The 21,732-nt window shown below is 44.6% G+C and overlaps 2 protein-coding genes across 7 annotated transcripts in view; both read left to right on the plus strand.

Annotated features, from left to right (window-relative positions):
• Positions 1-1,782, plus strand: part of LOC117434223 (prefoldin subunit 6) — a 7,320-nt gene extending 5,538 nt beyond the window's left edge. Inside the window, exon 4 of the mRNA XM_059009091.1 lies at positions 539-1,782. Coding sequence (XP_058865074.1) covers positions 539-659 — 121 coding nt within the window. The 3' untranslated portion in view covers positions 660-1,782. The remainder of the gene's footprint in view (positions 1-538) is intronic.
• Positions 1,783-5,528: 3,746 nt separating this feature from the next.
• On the plus strand, positions 5,529-20,574 carry LOC117434181 (carboxy-terminal kinesin 2). Of its 6 annotated transcripts, none has more exons than XM_059009035.1 (19): positions 5,529-5,552; positions 6,989-7,013; positions 8,367-8,519; positions 8,912-9,026; positions 9,274-9,327; positions 10,186-10,224; positions 10,357-10,567; positions 11,562-11,708; positions 12,558-12,704; positions 13,308-13,359; positions 13,495-13,641; positions 13,963-14,076; positions 14,402-14,689; positions 14,841-15,008; positions 15,170-15,308; positions 16,044-16,183; positions 18,525-18,598; positions 19,152-19,227; positions 19,603-20,574. In XM_059009035.1, the coding sequence occupies exons 2-19, from the start codon at positions 7,002-7,004 to the stop codon at positions 19,645-19,647; spliced, it is 2,121 nt and encodes a 706-aa protein (XP_058865018.1). In that variant the 5' UTR covers positions 5,529-5,552; positions 6,989-7,001; the 3' UTR covers positions 19,648-20,574. The 6 variants fall into 6 exon arrangements, with proteins under 6 accessions (XP_058865018.1, XP_058865019.1, XP_058865017.1 ...); XM_059009036.1 differs by lacking the exon at positions 5,529-5,552 and adding an exon at positions 5,584-5,950 and having other exon boundaries at positions 10,360-10,567; XM_059009034.1 differs by lacking the exon at positions 5,529-5,552 and adding an exon at positions 5,585-5,950.
• The last annotated feature ends 1,158 nt before the right edge of the window (positions 20,575-21,732 follow it).

Below are 21,732 nucleotides of genomic sequence, written 5' to 3' on the forward strand. Positions count from 1 at the left end.
CTGCCCGTGTGCGTCTCTGACCCTGTCTGCCCGTGTGCGGCTCTGACCCTGTCTGCCCGTGTGCGTCTCTGACCCTGTCTGCCCATGTGCGGCTCTGACCCTGTCTGCCCGTGTGCGTCTCTGACCCTGTCTGCCCGTGTGCGGCTCTGACCCTGTCTGCCCGTGTGCGGCTCTGACCCTGTCTGCCCGTGTGCGTCTCTGACCCTGTCTGCCCGTGTGCATCTCTGACCCTGTCTGCCCGTGTGCGGCTCTGACCCTGTCTGCCCGCGTGCGGCTCTGACCCTGTCTGCCCGTGTGCGTCTCTGACCCTGTCTGCCCGTGTGCGGCTCTGACCCTGTCTGCCCGTGTGTATCTGACCCTGTCTGCCCGTGTGCGTCTCTGACCCTGTCTGCCCGTGTGCGTCTCTGACCCTGTCTGCCCGTGTGCGTCTCTGACCCTGTCTGCCCGTGTGCGTCTCTGACCCTGTCTGCCCGCGTGCGTCTCTGACCCTGTCTGCCCGTGTGCGGCTCTGACCCTGTCTGCCTGTGTGTCTCCACAGTAAGCGGTACGAGACTCAGATGAAGGAGATGGAGAAGCGATCGGAGCGGCACCGCGAGGTTCTGGCGGGCCTGCAGCAGGAGTACCAGAAGAGCCAGGGGAAAGTACCTGTCAAGGTCTAGAGGCAGGCAACCATCACACTGAGACACCGAGACCGAGGCACAGTGACACACACACACACCCACTGAGAGACACACACCGACTGAGACACACACACACACACACACCGACTGAGAGACACACACTGACTGAGACACACACACACCGACTGAGAGACAGTGACAGACTGACACACACACACACACCGACTGAGAGACAGTGACAGACTGACACACACACCGACTGAGAGACAGTGACAGACTGACACACACACACCGACTGAGACAGTGACAAACTGACACACACACACACTGACTGAGAGACACTGACAGACTGACACACACACACCGACTGAGAGACAGTGACAGACTGACACACACACACTGACTGAGACAGTGACAAACTGACACACACACACACTGACTGAGAGACACTGACAGACTGACACACACACACCGACTGAGAGACAGTGACAGACTGACACACACACACTGACTGAGAGACAGTGACACACACACACACCCACTGAGAGACACACACTGACTGAGACACGCACACACACACACACCGACTGAGAGACACTGACAGACACACACACACACACACACAGACTGAGAGACACTGACAGACACACACACACACACACACTGACTGAGAGACAGTGACACACACACACACCCACTGAGAGACACACACTGACTGAGACACGCACACACACACACACCGACTGAGAGACACTGACAGACACACACACACACACACACAGACTGAGAGACACTGACAGACACACACACACACACACACAGACTGAGAGACAGTGACAGACACCCACACACACACACACAGACTGAGAGACAGTGACAGACACCCACACACACACACACTGACTGAGACACACGCACTGACAGACAGCCACTCCATTGATCTGTGTGGCTGCTCTAGGAATCAGTTCTTTTTAGTAGCTCTTGTTTGCTGAGTGACTCGCGGAAGGACTCGTCTAATTGATGGCCAGCGGGATGACGACGATGATGTCAGTGCTGCTTGCTGTCCCATCATGCAGTGCGCTGGCTGCACACTGTTCAAGATCTTATTTAATGTTCCTTTGTATCACTGCAGAATAAAACAAACACACAGTCTGCAAATCTCGCAGTGTCTGGAGTTGTATTGTTGTTAAAATTGCTTTCACATTTGAAACATCACAAGGTTCATTATCTGGTTATGAATGTGTCTGTGCGACAGGAACTATGTACATAATAAAGAGGCAGAGTTCAAGTTATAAAATGTTATAGCTAACTTGAAATCTGCAACTGTTTAAGAGCTGAAAACTATTAAAAAGTTCTGTTTAAGCAAATGATCAGTTCAATGAAGGGTGTTCAGGTGCAATGAGAGCCAGCACACACACAGGGGGTTCTGGGACCGGACTTGGGAAGCATTGCCTTAGTGTGTATGGTAGCATGAATTGGTCAAACAAAAATGTAATTGTAATGTAAAACCTCCAAGCAGGGGTGACCAAAGCGGGCCCCTCCAGTCCTGGTCTTTGCTCCAACCCTGCTCTACATTGTTTAATTGAAGTTAAACCTCCACCCCGACCCCGAGTCGTTAATCCTCTCATTTTACCTGTAAAACCTGGAGTGGCATCGGCCTCCAGGATCGGGATCGGGCGCCCCTGAGCCGCCGTGTATTTGGGTGCCGTGCGCGCAGCGGTCTCTGCGGATGCTGTGGCTGTTAATTAAGACTCAATTGGGACTAGACACGGTCCAGGACAGAGTATGGGTTATTAATCACAATTATTAAACAAATAATACAGTCACACTGTTTTATTATTATTATTATTTCGGAATGGCGCTAATACAGTGTAATAAACGAGTCTGCGTTAACTTGTTGAGCACGCTGCTACAGTTTTTTGTTAGAAAAAAAATGTGAATACAAAATATCAAAACCGGGACGATTTAACTAGAGATGTACGAAGCGGGTCCTTGAAACCGGGTCCCCGGGCCTGCTTTGGAGCCGACGAACCGGATACAAATATCAGGGATCCGGTTCCAGTGAGTACTAGGTTAATAACACTGATTATCAAAAACACGAATTTCTGTCAAAAATTACAGCATTAATAAACGTTAGATTTATTTCCCTGGAGAATAATTCAGAGTCACTTTTGTATGAAGGGATGAAAACTGAGAGGGGTATCAAACTATCTCACTTTGTCATGACAACCGAAACTGAACACGACAGGACTCCGGCTATCTAACAGCTGATGGGCTTGGGATCCTAACAATATACACACTGATCTGTTTGCACAAACCACGTGGTTAAAGGTTATAATTATTATTATTATTATTATTATTATTATTATTATTATTATTATTATTTTATTATAAGCTTTGTGAATTGCAGTTCACAAGGTTCATGATATAAAAGCACGCAACGCCTTTCTCTGCTGTAATAAAACTGTTACTGTGCAAATTGTATTGATTATTTTGTTAACGTTAATTATGCATTTCAGAGATTGCACAGTATTGTCGGAGCGTCGCAAAAGCGGCATCGTTTATGTATCTTATCTTATGTCTGTCAAATATTTTTCCTTTGAATAACATCTTTCATGCGTCTTCCAGTTTTCGCAGTCTTGTATTGTGAAAAGAAAGCGGAAATAAATATAAAAAATGAACGAGTGTCACTATTACAACGTGTAACAATTTTTTTTTTTTTTTTTGGTTCCTGGGTAGTAAGTGTTATTTCCTAATTGCTTATGCCTCAAAAGTATAGAAAATGACTATTATTCCCCACAAACTTTGCTTTTGTGACCAGGACAGTGATATTTTGAAATTCACCTATTTCCAATGAGAAAACAGGCGAATTTGTGTCTTTTCGTTCACATAAAGTCAGAAAAAAACAACATATGAATCCAAATTAACATGTATTTATACTAAAGTAATACAAAAATGACTACAAAAGATTTAGAAGTGAGTAGTTTTTCGAGATTTACGATTATATTGTAAATCACTTTCACGAATCAGCCCCCAAATGTAGTCTCCCATCATGTTCTCGTTATACTGTCCTTCATTGACAGCTCATCCAGGAGCCTCAAAGCCGTGCTGCTCCATAATGGTAACAAGTACCCGTCTCTTCCCCTGGCTCACTCAGTGCACCTCAAAGAGGATTACAACAGCATCAAGACCTTGCTGGACGCCTTGAAGTATGATGAGTACCACTGGGACCCCCGGAAGGTGCTGATGCCACCACTGCACATCAAATTGGGACTTATGAAACAATTTGTCAGAGCTCTAGATAAGGAGTCGGCAGCCTTCAAGTACCTTCAAGACTTCTTCCCTAAGCTGTCTGAGGCAAAGGTCAAAGCCGGTGTCTTCATCGGACCACAGATAAAGAAGATCCTGGAGTGCAATGAATTCCCCAAGAAGCTCACTAGTAAGGAGAAAGCGGCTTGGAACAGCTTTGTCGCAGTGGTTCGGGGCTTCCTGGGCAATCACAAGGCCGAAAACTATGTGGAGCTGGTTGAGACTCTGGTGAAGAACTACGACACAATGGACTGTAGGATGTCCCTTAAAGTCCATATCCTTGATGCTCATCTTGATAAATTCAAGGAGAACATGGGAGCATACTCGGAGGAGCAAGGCGAGCGCTTCCACCAGGATATACTGGACTTTGAACGCCGCTACCAAGGACAGTATAACGAGAACATGATGGGAGACTACATTTGGGGGCTGATTCGTGAAAGTGATTTACAGTATAATCGTAAATCTCGAAAAACTACTCGCTTCTAAATCTTTTGTAGTCATTTTTGTATTACTTTAGTATAAATACATGTTAATTTGGATTCATATGTTGTTTTTTTCTGACTTTATGTGAACGAAAAGACACAAATTCGCCCGTTTTCTCATTGGAAATAGGTAAATTTCAAAATATCACTGTCCTGGTCACAAAAGCAAAGTTTGTGGGGAATAACAGCCATTTTCTATACTTTTGAGGCATAAGCAATTAGGAAATAACATTTACTACGCAAGAACCAAAAAAAAAAAAATTGTTACACGGTGTTATCAAAAACATGAATTTCTGTCAAAAATTACAGCATTAAGAAATGTTATATTTATTTCCCTGGAGAATAATTCAGAGTCACTTTTGTATGAAGGGATGAAAACTCAGAGGGGTAATTCAAACTATCTCACTTTGTCATGACAACCGAAACTGAACACGACAGGATTCCGGCTATCAAACAGCCGATGGGGTCGCACTTGGGCTTGGGATCCTAACAATATACACACTGATCTGTTTGAACAAACCACGTGGTTAAAGGTTATTATTATTATTATTATTATTATTATTATTATTATTATTATAAGCTTTGTGAAATTTGCAGTTCACAAGGTTCATGATATAAAAGCACGCAACGCCTTTCTCTGCTGTAATAAAACTGTTACTGTGCAAATTGTATTGATTATTTTGTTAACGTTAATTATGCATTTCAGAGATTGCACAGTATTGTCGGAGCGTCGCAAAAGCGGCATCGTTTATGTATCCTATCTTATATGTACAGTCTGTCAGATATTTTTCCTTTGAATAACAGTCTTGTATTATGAAAAGAAAGCTGAAATAAATATAGAAAACGAACGAGTATCACCATTATCATTAACAATACTGACGCGCCGAGACTGTCTTTTTTCTGAGAAAATTATCTTTATTTGAAATGTGACTGCATTTGTGTTTAACCAATCAACGCGAGAGGGCGGGGCAGCCACGCAAACCTCACAGTGATTGGATAGGCAGTTAGATGATTTGTGAATAGCAGAAGCAAAACCCAATCGGCGCCGTTTTAAAAAAAAAAAATTCGCTTTAAAAAAAAACAAAAAAACATTCGGGATATGTTGAGTAGACGACACACATAGCCGCCGCTACAACGCCAGGTAGTCTAATTATTAAACCGTTTTTTTAATAATGTTTTAAAAATATATAAGATTTAATTTAAATCCTGTGAGAAGCTGTAATACAAACAAACCCAAAGCGCGCACGCGTACCGTCGAGTCCCCGATTTTACTGCGTGGCCAATCACAGACCGACTTTGCTGGTTTTCATCCCGCCCTCCTCGGTCATGCGCGCTGCTATTGGTCAGAGTGGGCCGCCGGGTTTGAATTTGATTGGTTCTCACGAGCTGCGTGCGCCCAAAAACATTTGAATCTGGTGGCGCTGTTTTTAAACGGTCGCAAGGCAGCCGTGACTGACAGAGCGCCGAGAGAAAGGACGGTCCGTGAAGTAGAAAGAAATACATAAATACATAAATAAATAAATACACAAATAAGCAGAGGTAAGTTTGTTTCAATAGTAAACATTTTAAACTGGTGGAATTTTGAGGAGTTTTAAGTCTAACGGTTTAAATAAATCTAAAAGTCTTCATTACAGTACCGCCTTGCGTAGTCGTACTCTGTATGTATGTTGTGTTTTTAAATAATTTGCAATTAACTATCATAACATTTCTGGTGTTTCTGGGCAGTGGAATTGGCGTTAGAAAAGCGTAGTAATGCTTTAAAGCCTCACGTTACTTACTACCACACAATTTACTGTTACAGAAAAAAAAAAATCGAATTTACATCTGATTGTAATTTAAGGTGCAAATGTATTTATTGTTTGCTGTTTACTGATAACTAACAGTACACATTTCATAAACTGGTTGAATTGTAACGATAGCCACACTCCTAAATGTGTTTCAATAGAGAGTACAGTATTATTTAATCTCGCTCTTTGATAACTGGCCTCTCTATTGATAGTATACTGCCAGCTTTACTGTCTCCCATAGGATATAATTCTGTTAACTGCTCAACTCTGTGAATCAAAGCCTGGTTAGCTGTCCAATAAAGTAATACATCGTTTACACCCCTCCTGTTGTCAGTATCGCTTCGGGATATACGATATTGCGATGCGTCTTGCATCTATATATTTATTTTTATTAGTGCATTGTGGTGTCTTGTACATGTTCAGTATAGTAATGCATTAATGAACACGATTGTAAACCATGCGACGCCTATCGACGACAAGAACACAGATTGATTGATCCGGTTTTAAAGGTTAGTTCTCCTGTTGCTCTAGTACTTTTGCTGTATGCTGGGTGTCCTGTTCATTGCTGATCTCCCAGGCACAGCTTATTCTGAGAATCGCTTGCCTTGTAAATCTCCCGAACGACCCGTTTGGTGTTAAGACAGTAACATTTCACACTGGCGCTGAGCTGGCTTTGCCCATTGGCTCTGTAGTACTAGTGCAGTGTGAAGGATCTTGCTTGTGTGATGACTGCATGAGGGTTTGCAATGCTTGCCTGCATTCACTTACACCAGTGTTTTTGTCTTCACAGCTGCTGTTGAATCATGGATGAAGAGGTGAGCTCACAGACTTGTCTCTGTTTATTACAGCTTTTCAAAATCCACACTTCTAACCCACAAATAAGCAGCTCCTCCACGTGTTCTCTGTATCTCTTTCTGAATTCAGCTTTGTTTTCCTTTTTGTCTAAAGAGCCATACTGATTACCAGAGGCTTTACTAAAAAGCTTTGTTTTAGTCGCAGTTGTAGTTCAGTAGTGTTCTGTGCGTTTTGTCTACTTGCTTCTATCCAGGACTACAGCAATACTAACCATCTTAAGCTTACATGTGTTGATGTACAGGGAAGGCATGAAAAAGTAGCTTCGGGTATACCTACACTTGCTGTGGCTTGTATAGTCAAAGTCGCCTGGTTTATTAGCTATGACTGTTAATGAGTGATGTGTTCCTGAATTAGTGAGCTGAGGCTCCATAACTGATCATTGTTATTAAGCATGTGTGATTGTGCACAGACAGGCTTCAACAGCATGGGCGTTTGGTGCCAGTGATGAAACTCCACAGTGTGTAATCTGCTGGATGAGCCTCTCTGTGTGGAGACACACACGCTGCTGTACACTTTTGTCACAGTTGTAGTTTGGTTGCTGTGTGTGTTGGTCTGTCACAGGGGTTTTGTTTTATTTTGTCACAGTTGTAGTTTGGTTGCTGTGTGTGTTGGTCTGTCACAGGGGTTTTGTTTTATTTTGTCACAGTTGTATTTTGGTTGCTGTGTGTGTTGTTCTGTCACAGGGGTTTTGTTTTATTTTGTCACAGTTGTAGTTTGGTTGCTGTGTGTGTTGGTCTGTCACAGGGGTTTTGTTGGGTTCTTGGTTCTGTTTTGTTTTATTTTGTCACAGTTGTAGTTTGGTTGCTGTGTGTGTTCTGTCACAGGAGTTTTGTTTTATTTTGTCACAGTTGTAGTTTGGTTGCTGTGTGTGTTGGTCTGTCACAGGAGTTTTGTTTTATTTTGTCACAGTTGTAGTTTGGTTGCTGTGTGTGTTGGGTCTGTCACAGGAGTTTTGTTTTATTTTGTCACAGTTGTAGTTTGGTTGCTGTGTGTGTTGGTCTGTCACAGGGGTTTTGTTTTATTTTGTCACAGTTGTAGTTTGGTTGCTGTGTGTGTTGTTCTGTCACAGGGGTTTTGTTGGGTTCTTGGTTCTGTTTTGTTTTATTTTGTCACAGTTGTAGTTTGGTTGCTGTGTGTGTTGGTCTGTCACAGGGGTTTTGTTTTATTTTGTCACAGTTGTAGTTTGGTTGCTGTGTGTGTTGGTCTGTCACAGGGGTTTTGTTTTATTTTGTCACAGTTGTAGTTTGGTTGCTGTGTGTGTTGTTCTGTCACAGGATTTTTGTTTGATTCTTGGTCCTGTTTTGTTTTGACAGAGATCCCCGCTGAGGCAGCTCAATGAAAAGCCTGCGTGCCACGAACCAGCGGAGAAGAGCGCGCTGTCCAGACTGCCCGTGCCCTCCGTCAAGAGACCTCTGCCAGGCAAAGAGCAGAGCGCAGGGCAGAACAGCCTGAGGCAGCCTGCCAAGGTGAGAGGAGGGGGATGGGTGTTGAGAGTCCTCCACCCCTGAAAGAACGCACCTGACCGTTTAGTTTGTTGTTGTGGAAAACTAGGATCCCTGGTAGGCGAATGCTCCTTGAGTACACTCTGAATTGCAGCTACTGTTTTGGTTTCATATATAAGCCCATGTAACTGAGTATAAGCACCTACAGCTGAGTTCAAATAGAGGTACTGGGGCTGAGCTGTGTATTCATTTGCTATACTATACACCAGCACGGTAAAGTGTGCTGATAACATTGATAAAGACCATTTTAAAGCATTGTGAAATGATTTGACATTGCTTGATTACTGCGGTACACTTGCACAATCTCGTCTTACTGTGTTACATTGTGCTCCGTATTCCTGACTCTTCCCCATTAGAAGCGCCTGTTGGATCAGTCTGATGACAAGGCTCCCCCCAATAAGAGGAAAATGGTTTCAGCCAGTGTGGTGGGCTTCAAGCCCCGCCCCCCGGTCATGTCACAAAGACCTGCAGGTGAGTTCTGTTGGCAGGAGAATCTTCAGATGTTATTCTACTTGAAATACCAGACATACAGAGCCTGGCAAAATACAACTGGCATCTGAAGTCTAATGCAGTATGACCCACGTACCCTGTAGCCAATACATTGTCTTCTTGCAAACACAAAACTGATAGTATGTATTCCAGTCCTGTTGATTTCCAGCAGGCTTGTTGACCCTGCTCAGGGGAGCTGTCTGAAATTGTCTCCTTTTCCCTCTTGCAGTGAATCCTGTGTACAAGACCAGCGCTGCCACTGTGGCTGGTGGCCCTTCCAGAGGTATCTCTCCTCCCTGTCAATAGAGGGGCTTTACAGACCTCTTTACAAGTCTCCTGATCAAATATAAAGAGAGCACCAGGCACCTGGCTGTGAGACGCTTCCTAGCAATCTTCAGCAAGTTACCAGATAATGTCCAGTTAACCCTGTCTCTCTCATATCAGTTACTATGCACAGTTCACCCTCTCTCTCTCATATCAGTTACTATGCACAGTTCACCCTGTCTCTCTCTCATATCAGTTACTATGCACAGTTCACCCTGTCTCTCTCTCATATCAGTTACTATGCACAGTTCACCCTCTCTCTCTCATATCAGTTACTATGCACAGTTCACCCTGTCTCTCTCTCATATCAGTTACTATGCACAGTTCGCCCTGCCTCTCTCTCATATCAGTTACTATGCACAGTTCACCCTGTCTCTCTCATATCAGTTACTATACACAGTTCACCCTGTCTCTCTCATATCAGTTACTATGCACAGTTCACCCTCTCTCTCATATCAGTTACTATGCACAGTTCACCCTCTCTCTCTCATATCAGTTACTATGCACAGTTCACCCTGTCTCTCTCTCATATCAGTTACTATGCACAGTTCACCCTGTCTCTCTCTCTCATATCAGTTACTATGCACAGTTCACCCTGTCTCTCTCATATCAGTTACTATGCACAGTTCACCCTGTCTCTCTCTCTCATATCAGTTACTATGCACAGTTCACCCTGTCTCTCATATCAGTTACTATGCACAGTTCACCCTGTCTCTCTCACTCTCATACCAGTTACTATGCACAGTTCACCCTGTCTCTCTCATATCAGTTACTGTGCACAGTTCACCCTGTCTCATTGTTTTTTTCTTTCTCTCAGGTGCAATGAAAAAGCCAGTGGCTGCAACTTCGAAACCAGGTAAAGAGCACTGTAGTGTATCAGATAAATTGTACAGCATGACATTGTGAAATTGGGCATGTGTTTTGCCCAGAAGCCTGAATTGTTATAAATAAAATGAACCTGTTAACGTTATCAAATTGACTTTCTCAGCAGCTCCCTCTGGTGTTGGGGCAGCGAGCCGACGACCAGGCTGGGATCTGAAAGGCAAAATGAGTGACATGCAGATGAAAGTGTCGAGCTACCAGGAGCAGGTCCAAAACACGAAAACACAAAACCGCGAGCTGAGGGAGGAAGCAGAGAGGGCACGGAGAGAGCTGGAGAGCTTGAGAGAGGAGCACAGTGCCCTGTTGAACAAGATGAGGTGAGACGGGAGACAGGGGCTGAGGGAGCAGGTAAAGAGGGCACAGAGCTGGAGAGCGGAGCATGACGCCCTGCTGAACAAGATGAGGGGAGAGAGACAGGAGACCGAGGGGCTGGGGGAGCTGGCAGAGAGGAGCACAGCACCCTGCTGAACAAGATGAGAGGGGAGAGACCGATGAGACACAGATAAGCTCTAGAGAGGACCGCACACTGCTGAATGAGGTGACACACACAGGGCTCAGAGCAAGCTTTAGAGTTACACAAGCAGCACAGCACAGGGGGTGAGCTTTTAAAGATTTAAAAAAAAAAACTGGTATTTTGGTGAATGTTGAATTTGTCTTCTCTTTGGCACTTAAATCCTGCGATTCAGTGTATTACCGTCCCAAATTAAATTGTCTGGGACCTGCGCAGACTCTAGTCCTGTTCCACAAGCGGAGGATGACTCCACTTTCTGTAGGGGTGTTGTCTCTCCAATGAGCTGTGCTGTCAACGTCTGTTTACGGCATTAGTAAACAATCACACAGTTTCCACGTAAATGACGTGTGTGATCCAATCCCGGTTGATAAACGGAAGCACTGTTACTGCCTTTGTAGTTTCATATAGCAGCCAAAAAATCACTAAAGACTGGCACTCGCTCTTATAATACAATTTCCAACCATTATTATCCAGCCTCTATGATTCATCCTCACAGTTTAACCACGTTGGATTCAATTTCTCTAGTCTTCTTACCTGATAAAACTGCTTTGAGAAGCCATTTCCTTTTATACTGACATGCCTCTAACTGTCTTAATTCTTTGTGGATGTCTTCTCTACCTCAAACCACCGCGCTAACACTTGGAAAGCACTTGCCTCTGCCCCTCTTAAAGAAATGAACTCGTCTGTGCAAGACTGCCTGCCTCAAGCTGATTGTGAGCTGCTGCGCAATGGACAGGTTAACTTGAGATGGTAGTGCTGCGCTCCCCCTGCCTAATCAAAGTAGTTTCTCTCCATTGTAGCGACGTGCAGAGCAAAGTGACGAGCTACCAGGAGCAGATTCAAACCATAAGTCAAGAGAACCAGGGGCTGAGAGAGAGGGGAGACCGGGCGCAGAGGGAGCTGGAGGGGCTAACACTGGAGCACAGCGCCCTGCTGAACAAGATGAGGTGAGAGAGGAGACACACACACATTGGCCAGCACATCGCCACAGAGACATGCTGAGGACGAGGCTCATCTGCAGCGCCGGCAAAGGGAAATCCAGTTTACAACTCGCTTCATATTTCTGGACTTTTTTGGACGATGATGCAGCTGCGCGGTCGCTTTTTTTCACGCACCACCAACAGATTAGTTTTGTACTGAACAAGGATGCAATACTGCAGGGAGCTGAACTGTCACTGATTTGTAAACACACAATCTCCCTTATTGGGTCTGATTTACTAAGCGCTGATTCCCAGACTAAATATGTACCGGTAACATAGGTCAAAAAAAAAAAAGCAACCAAATATTAGTGAGTTAGTCAATTCACATTTAGACTTGTGTAGGATGTTATTTTTAAAGTTCTTTGTATTGCTAGAATGGCTGTATTGGAGCGCTCACCGCTCGCTCCTCCCTCCCTAGAGAGTGTGACACACACACACCCTCCAGCTGTTCTACAGCTCCAGCCCTGTTTGACACCTGCTCCAATCAAAACCATTTGCCCACCCACAGCACCGAGATGGATGCACGTGATTATCGCAGGAATAAGTCTGATGTCTGTATTATTCCCCCCCTGAGCTGCTTCTAAATGGGGGGGACGTGCCCCCATCTTACCTGCCAGCAACCATGTTTAGAGCTAAGCAAGGAGCAAAGCACAGGGAGTGAGCTTTAAAGTTAAGAACAAACTCAAAACATTCACCAAGATCATCAGGCTGGTTTTCTTTGCTCATCTTTTGGCACTTTTGTAAATCCTGTGATTCGAGTGTATCTTCAGAGTGCCGCGCTCCCCTCGCCTTACGGAATCGGTTTCTCTATTGTAGCGACGTGCAGTGCAAAGTGACGAGCTATCGGGAGCAGATTCAAACCATAAGTCAAGAGAACCAGGGGCTGAGAGAGAGGGGAGACCGGGCGCAGAGGGAGCTGGAGGGGCTAACACTGGAGCACAGCGCCCTGCTGAACAAGATGAGGTGAGAGAGGAGACACACGCAAACAGGGACTCGGAGATAGGAGACACACAAGTAAGAGAGAAGACAGGGCCCAGACGTGAGAGAGGAGACACAGGGCAGCAGTGTGGCGTAGTGGTTAGGGCTCTGGACTCTTGACCGGAGGGTTGTGGGTTCAATCCCAGGTGGGGGACATCGCTGCTGTACCCTTGAGTAAGGTTGTTTTACCTACATTGCTCCAGTAAAAACCCAACTGTATAAATGGGTAATTGTATGTAAAAAAAAAAAAAGTGATATCTGTATAATGTGAAGTAATGTGATATCTTGTGACAATTGTTAATCTCCCTGGATAAGGGTGTCTGCTAAGAAATAAATACCACTAATAATAATAACACACACACAGGCAGAGAGAGGGAGAGGAGACACACAAGAACAGAGAAGGGACACACGGGCTGGTAGAGAGGGAGCTGTTTGATAAAACTATTGAACAGAATGAGGGGAGAGGAGTGTAGGTATTGTGATTTCATGCAGTGTGTCTACACTGAGGGTGTTGGAGAAGAGAGATGATTTGGACACGGCTGCAGTAAGGGGAGCTGCTCTGTCTGATATACATGTGTGTTTCTGCAGGGCCTATGAGATGGAAAACCAGGAGCTGTCCAGTTTGAAGAGGACTCTTGAGGTGAGCAACGCAGCAAAACGTGTGCATAGATCTGGAAAACCGCTTCTCCAGTCGCCATGAAACTTTCACATTAGCCTGAGCTAGAGTGCTGGACTCTGTGTGTCACTGTATTCATGCCAGTCTCTCCCCTCCCAGATGGATCTGAGCCGCGAGCGCGCCCTGTCTGCTCAGAGGCTGCAGGAGGTGAGGGAGCTGACCCAGAGCAACGCAGAGCAGACAGACAAGCTGCACCAGGGGGAGATGGAGAGGAGGGCCCTGCACAACACACTGCTGGAGCTCAAGGTACCAGAGAGGCCCACACCAATCCCTACTGCCAACTGCTCTGCAGGGAAAGTGAAGACATTTATAACCCATGATTCTTGTCAATCTCAGCGCTCCGGGTTGTGTTGTAAAGATATACGGTTGCTTTACAGCCTGCTCAGGATACACCCTGTTCAAATGGAGGTGCCTGTCCTGCTATTCTGACTTGTGCAAACAGAACACGATCCAGGTGAATACCTCCTTGCTGTGTGGGAGGGTCTAGAATCTCATGGAGCTTCACTGCTTGCAAAGTTGTTTTGTTTTTTTAAATACAAAAATGATTTCTCTCCTCTCTCCTTGCAGGGAAACATCCGTGTGTTCTGTAGGGTGCGCCCCCTGCTGGACGGAGGGCAGCAGCAGAGCTCCTTCGAGATCCAGCCCCAGGACAAGACCATCGTGCTGGTGAAGACAGAGGAGGTGAGAGCTACAGGAACTCGCACTGGAATACACACACTGCAGACTTGCACCAAAGCAGGTCCTACCAACACAACAGCACCGTTCTGTTCATTTTCTGATATTTTAAGTAAAGTAGCCTCAACCTTGTAACTGTAGTGTCATTATCCAGTGTGCTTATCTACGTTGGACTTGCCCCGGAGTTCAGATTCCCTCACAGATTAACACTGCCCTCTCCTTTCCTCTGTCTCATTGAAATGGAGGAGCTGCTGAAATGCATATTAATTTAGATTAGCCATTTTTTTTTTTTTTTGCCTCCTCACACTGTCTCGCTGTTTGTATCCCTCAGTCTCACATCGGCAAGGAGAAGGAGCTCCATAAATACCCCTTCAAGTTCGACCACGTGTTCCCCCCTCAGTGCTCCCAGCAGCAGGTGTTCTCTGAGATCTCCCTGCTGGTGCAGTCGGCCCTCGACGGCTACAACGTGTGCAGCTTCGCCTACGGGCAGACCGGCAGCGGCAAGACCTACACCATGGAGGGGCCCGACGTGCTGGCCGGAGAGGAGATGGGCATGATACCCAGAGCAGTGCAGCAGATCTTCCAGGCAGCCTGCAAGCTGAGGGAGCAGGGCTGGGAGGTGAGGATCGGGGGGAGGGGGGGTGAAATGTTTATGATTTTTCTGAATTAAGACAGAGAGGAATGGGGAAGGTGTGGAGGGGGGATTATTTCAGGGCTGCACAGATGTTGGCCTGTCCTGGGTCTGATTTTGATATATCTCTTTCTTACAGTACCAATTCACCGCAAGTTTCCTTGAAATCTACAACGAGACAATCCGCGACCTGCTAGTGAGCAACAAAACACCCAAGAAGATGGACTACGAGATCAAGAGAGCCTCTCCCACTGCGGACATAAGAGTGACCAACCTGAAATACATCCCTGTGAGCAGCGAGGAGGAGGTGAGACTATGAAATCAAGAGGGGCTCCCCCACTGGATATCAGCATGGCCAACCTGAAACGCATCCATGTGAGCAGCGAGTGGGAGGGGGTCCTCCACTGAAGAATGTGGGTCCCAGGTCCCAGGCAGGTTCTTAATGGTGTGTGTCTCTTTCTCTCTCAGGTGCTGGTTCTCATCAAGCTGGCGAAGCAGAACCGCTCGACGGCTCGCACGCAGGTTAACGATGTCTCCTCCAGGAGCCACAGTGTCTTTCAGCTGAGGATTGAGGGCAAGAACGCAGCCAGGGACGTGTCCTGCAACTGTGAGTGTGTCTCACTAAATCAGTGTCTCCACCTGTCCATACACGGCTATCCTCAGCTCGATGGACCTGGCTCTGTGTGTGTCTTTCCTGTTCCTAACTGGCTGTGAGACACTTCGTGGCGATCTTCAGCAAGTTACCAGATAATGTCCGGTTAACCCTGTCTCTCATATCAGTTACTATGCACAGTTCTCTCTCTCTCTCTCTCTCTCTCTCTCTCTCTCTCTCTGTGTCTCTGTCTCTGTGTGTGTGTCTTATTCCTGTTCCTAACTGTCTTTCTCGCCACAGCTATTCTGAACACTCTCTCTCTCTCTCTCTCTCTCGCTCTCGCTCTCGCTCTCTCTCTCTCTGTCTTATTCCTGTTCTAACTGTCTTTCTCGCCACAGCTATTCTGAACACTCTCGCTCTCTTGCTCTCTCTCTCTCTCTCTCTCTCTCTCTCTCTCTCTCTCTCTCTCTCTCCTCTCTCCTCTCTCTCTCTCTCTCTCTCTCTCTCTCTCTCTCTGTGTCTTATTCCTGTTCCTATCTGTATGTTTCTCCACAGCGATCCTGAGCTTGGTGGACCTGGCTGGCAGTGAGCGTGTTCAGAATCTGTATGTTTCTCCACAGCGATCCTGAGCTTGGTGGACCTGGCTGGCAGTGAGCGTGTTCAGAATCTGTATGTTTCTCCACAGCGATCCTGAGCTTGGTGGACCTGGCTGGCAGTGAGCGTGTTCAGAATCTGTATGTTTCTCCACAGCGATCCTGAGCTTGGTGGACCTGGCTGGCAGTGAGCGTGTTCAGAAGTCCCAGTCCACAGGGGATCGGCTCAAGGAGATGAAGAGTATCAACGCCAGCCTCACTAACCTGGGCCTGGTATTCTCAGCACTGGCCAGCAAGGTACTCGCCTCGGGCAATATAGGATCTACACACAGTCTGTACAGCAGTGTTCCCGCTAAGCTTTTTAGATACTGAGAAAAACCTTCAGCCGCGCATTAACCCTTTTAACATATTTTTGTTTACAATTTTAAAATAATATTCCAACGCAAGTATCAACTACAATTTTACAATTTACTTTTATTGTGGCTCTGCCTCTGATTCAGAGTCATCCTCTGATCCTGTGCAGCCCTGTCATGTTATCATAGATATAGACTGCATGCTTAACTGGAAGCCTGCATACAATTGCTTTATACGACTGCATTAACACTGGCGTCTGCACTGCCTTCAATTATAACCATCTTTAGGGCTACTTTGTTCCGTCCCAACTAATTGTTCCATTCTTAAATACCATTTATTTTCTAAAAATGGCCAAATCCATTTGTTCCCACTTTTTATCAACATATTAATTAAATATGGCATTTGAACATACATATGTTACTAGTTAAAATAAGTACATTTTAATAAATGTAAAGCACCTGAAGACACTTCAAACCTGCCATGGTGTTTATAGACATCACTTGGCTCATTGCTGGCATTAAAATAAGCAGGAAAACCTAAGAATTATATTACAACAGTTCAGAAAGCCAAATGTCCAGCACGGCTGTGAGAATCATATTTACAGTCTTCCACTGACACACTAGTTCAGTCCACAAACAAAGGTGTTTTGAAAATACCTGTTGATCTTATTGTTGGCACTACATTAACGATAAAATATATGAAACAGTTTAGTAACAGTCCAGCAATGTCATGTGACAGTAACCCTTTGTACAGTACTCCACAAATTAAGTTTAGTGTTTTACTGGCATTATAATAATAACCAGGATAATCTATGAAACACTGATAAAGGTGTGTTGGCTCGTTGCTCTAAAACAGGTTCACTGCTTTGCATTATCCAATTGTGTTTTAAATAGCTCCCCTTTTAATGTAAATGCATAATTAATCCTCTCAATTGGTTCTTTCCTAATTCTGCAGTGTTATTTGCAAGATTAAGAGGCGTGTCTCCAGACAGAATGTCTTTATGAACCCAGCGGTGTGCAGTGTAGTGACTACATCCTTTACACAGCAGTCATCCATTTCATTTTAAGGATTGTATAGCTAGAAAATAGTTCTTAGCTCATTTTCTTCATAATCAGAAAATATAATTAAATTAACGGCCATGGTTTAAAATGGCTAAATATAGCTTTATTAAAGACAGGTAGCATGGAAAGAAATAAACTAAACAGTGAAATACGCAATTAATTTATCTTGCTTACTTGGGGAAAGCTCTGTCTTAAGCGCAGTACCTTGGCTCTTAGTTTTTCAGCACAGAATGCAGTCCTTCTCCATTGTTGCCGTCTTACTTATTCTCTGTGTTTACAACTGGCATTATTATAGTTAATGGTATTGACTTGTACATGATCACGCAAATTATGGCAAAACTTTTAAGAACACTAGATAATCAGATTATCTATACAAGGACTGAAACATTGCTTTTTTTTTTCTTCTTCGTTGGTGCAGCCGCCATGTTGAGTTTCAGCAGAGACATGGAGTGAAGTCACATGATGAATAAACTCGCAAAAAAAAATAAATAATGGACATGGTATGTCTTCAATTACTATACACTTAAATGTGTATTTAACTAATGTTCTGATTACATTTTTACCAGTTTCAAAATACTATTTCTGAAATGGTGGTTTTTTAAAAGGGAAATAAAACTAAAATAATGTTTACCAGAGTATTTATATTTCTGTATAATGCGGGAGGATTGTTCTTCACTGATTTTAGTATTCAATTATACGACGAGTTCAAAACTGAAGTTCATGAGCAGCAGCGAGAGGCACTCTCGGTAGAGTCGCTGGTGCCTCAGCGAGCTCTGCACTGTAATGTGACGTGCATTTTTACAGAGAGAAATCAGAGACTCCGCTGCTAGACCGATGCAAATATGCTTATGTTAATGCTTTGCAAGAATGCTCTAAAATGATTACTTTGAGAGGCTGGAGACTCGATTTTGAGGTTGATATTTATGATAATAACTTGCGAACATTAGTAAACTGAGTGCGAAGGTTGTTGCCATTTACTGCAAAAAATGTGCGCATTTTAGCCTTGGAGGGAACACTGCTGTACAGGCAATATAGGATCCATTCACTCGCACTCACACACGCACGCAGCAAGGTGCTCACCCCACTGCCATATAGGATCTACACACACGATAGCTGCAGTTCTATTCGTTTTATACTGTTGAGGAAAGAAGTGCTCAGCTGAGCAGCATTACACTACTGTAGTTTGTTAGCACTTATCTATCTCTGTCTGTCTGTCTCTGCAGGATGGCTTTGTCCCCTACAGGAACTGCAAGCTCACATACCTGCTTCAGGACTGCCTGGGAGGAAACAGCAAAACGTGAGTGGTGCTCTGCTGCTGGGAAACACTTCAGCTCTATTCACTGAAACAAGTTCGTTCAGCATGTGTGCAGTCCAGGGAGAAGCCAGTTCTGTTCTAAAGAAACTCCAGTTCAATGACACATGTGGAAATGTCTGTTAGGTGTTTTTTTGTATTTCTATATTCAGCACTACTAGATGTTTCATTATGGATGATTTGTTAGAAGACGCCCCCCTAAACACCATGTAGTTTATTTTGAATCTCAAATATTGTACTTTTAGAATTCTGTTCAACGCACAGGATGGCACCACTGTACAAAGCAAAAGATGTACTATCAAATCCTTAGCAATGTTTTATGATCTTGGGTGCAAGCACTGGGTTTGAATGTATTCATCAAACAAGCCCCTTGCCCCTTGTATTCTAATCCCATATCCCTGCACTGACTGGCACGGTCTGGCAGGTCAGACGCTCTCGTTGATCCCTGCAGTAATGGCCTGCAGGTGCTACTGCACAGAGGAGCTCACATGGACTCTTGAATAGTGCGATTTTTAATGGACCGCTTCTCTCTTTCCAGCCTAATGTTCGTCAACATCTCTCCTGAAATCGAGAGCTTCAGTGAGTCATTGAACTCCCTGCGCTTCGCTAGCAAGGTAGGTCCTGTCTGCTGTACAATTGAACCACATGAGACACATGCACTTTCTTAATCCAGTGCTGGGAAACTGGCATTTCAGTAGGGTTTAGTGACAAGCGACTCCACTGTAAACCTGTTTGTGAAGAAACTGAATTAGGTGCCATTTCTAGAAGTGCAGACTGTTGTGTTGTGATGTATTGGAATGAATATAAAGGACAAGGCTCAGTTAGTGGAGAGGTAGCAGATGTTTTGTAGTACTTCAATATGCAACATTGTATAGCTAATCCATGCTTTTAATGATATGCTAGTCTTCAGCACTGTTTGTTTAGCTTGAAGCTCAGTCTATCCAGTATGTATGTCGTGTGTTCTCATCACACTGTCTCTCACTCTGCAGGTAAACGAGTGTGTCATTGGCACCGCCACAGCCAACCGGAAGTGAAGCTCCTCTCTCTCTCTCGACAGACTGGCACTGCCCTTTTAATTCTGACCTGGGCACTTCTGGAGTTGTTTGATCATGAAAAGAATTACAATGGACTGTCTTCTCTTAGTTCAGTTTCTTCTGTATTCAGTTGGGCTGCAATTCAACTCTTTGACGGAGTGTCTGGTCACTTTGATCACTCAGATCTGTTTTTAAATTCCCTTGCAGTGAATGTGTTTCCATACTGAATATGCAGAATGCTGGTGTGCTCTCTGCATGCCAGGCTTGTTCCTGAGATCAGAGATCTGCAACACCCCTGTCTCTGTCTGTCTGTCTGTCTGTCTGTCTCATTCAGCTGGGTGATGTACAGGTGGCACCCACTTCAGTTTGGAATAATACTATTACTACTCAAATATTTTAGATTTCATGTGTAACTTCTATCCTTTTTTTCATATAAACATGTGCATTGTACCCTCTCTTTTGTTTTAAACGAGGGGGTATAACTATCACAGTAGGGCAGGGCTTCTCAAACCCGGTCCTGGGGACCCCCTGTCTTAGGGTTGTCATTCCAAGTGAGCTCTCAATTGTTGAACTAGACCCTTTATTGAACTAATAATTTGTTTTAATTGGATCTTTTTTAATTGGTTTCAGCTCTTAAACAGTTGCAGAGTTCAAGTTACTTATAAAATGTTGAAATCGTAACTTGAAATGTGCAGCTGTTTATTTGAGAGCTCTGTTGGAATGAAAATTAGCAGAGACGGGGGGGTCCCCAGGACGGGTTGGGGAGCCCTGCACTCGGGTATGTACAGTGAGCAGGGTCTGTGCTGCTGTTGTGGAAACACTGCTTTGTTTCTCTGTCGGTTTCTCCATTTGTTTTTATTTGTGGTTTTTAAAGGTTTCTAGATTCACTTTTGTATTTGTAAGTAAAATTCTACCATTTCTGTTAAAGCCAAGCGTGTTATTATTTTTGTTCATGCTGGGGTTGCATGGTGTGTGTGTGTAGGGGAATTGCAGTGCAGGTTTGGAGCGAAAGACGTGGACGAGGGGATATCAAGGGGTGCGTTAAAGACCGAGAGAATTGGAGAAAGCAAGAGTGACAGAAGGGTGTGTGTGTGAAGATTGAGCGAGTGGTAAAGGACAAGAAAACAAATACTAATTGCAGTCATTTTATTTCATTTTTGACTCTGTTCCCTTCCCTCACTTTACAATTTAGCTTTATTGATTTGAAGTATTGTATAAAAATGGCTTGAGCCTTCAATTTCATCTACTCACAGCTTCTCATTTCTGTTCCAGAAGAACCTGAAAACGCTACAATAAAATACCCAGTACACATGCACAGTGTAGCAAATCCATCATTTAAAATCTCCTTGATTTTATAGCCAACAAAAATAATCTTAACCCCAGTCTTTAATTGGTAGTTTTCTCTTGATTAGAATGTAGAGACAGCTAAACAACGACTAACATTTAAAGGGTGGTAGAGCTTTGGAAAGTAAAAACCAAAAACTTCAAGCCCTATTTATAATACACATTTTTTTGTTTTTTAAGGTTAAGGCAGGACTACTTCTCAAACTCATGAGTTCATGCAAATCACTGCATACTATGCGGTATTGGTGTGTCTGTATGATGATTGTTTGGTAAGTTTTGCTTTAAAATAGAGACTTTCAAGGGGCTCCTGAGTGGCGCATCTGGTAAAGGCGCTCTGCGTGGAGTGCAGGATGCGCCCTATAGCCTGGAGATTGCTGGTTCGTGTCCAGGCTGTCATTTGCCGACCAGGAGTTCCTAGGGGGCGGCACACAATTGGTCAAGCGCTGCCTGGGTAGGGAGGGCTCGGTCGGCATGGTAATCCTTGGTTCACCGCACACCAGCGACTCCTGTGGCCGGCAGGGCGCCTGCCGGTCTCCTATGGAGCCGTTCAGATCTGTGTTGTCCTCCTGCCCTATTGGTTTGCTGGCTTCGCTGTGGACCGGCTTGGCAGGGCACGTATCGGAGGATGCTCGTGTCTGCCGCTGTTTCGCGAGTCGACGTGGGGCTTGCAGCAGTGGACCGAGATTCAAAAATGGGGTAAAAAAAAATCCATTGACGACTATTAAATAAAAAAAATAAAAA

The sequence above is a fragment of the Acipenser ruthenus genome, chromosome 38 (genome assembly GCF_902713425.1).
Source record: "Acipenser ruthenus chromosome 38, fAciRut3.2 maternal haplotype, whole genome shotgun sequence".
In the NCBI taxonomy this organism is placed as follows: domain Eukaryota; kingdom Metazoa; phylum Chordata; class Actinopteri; order Acipenseriformes; family Acipenseridae; genus Acipenser; species Acipenser ruthenus.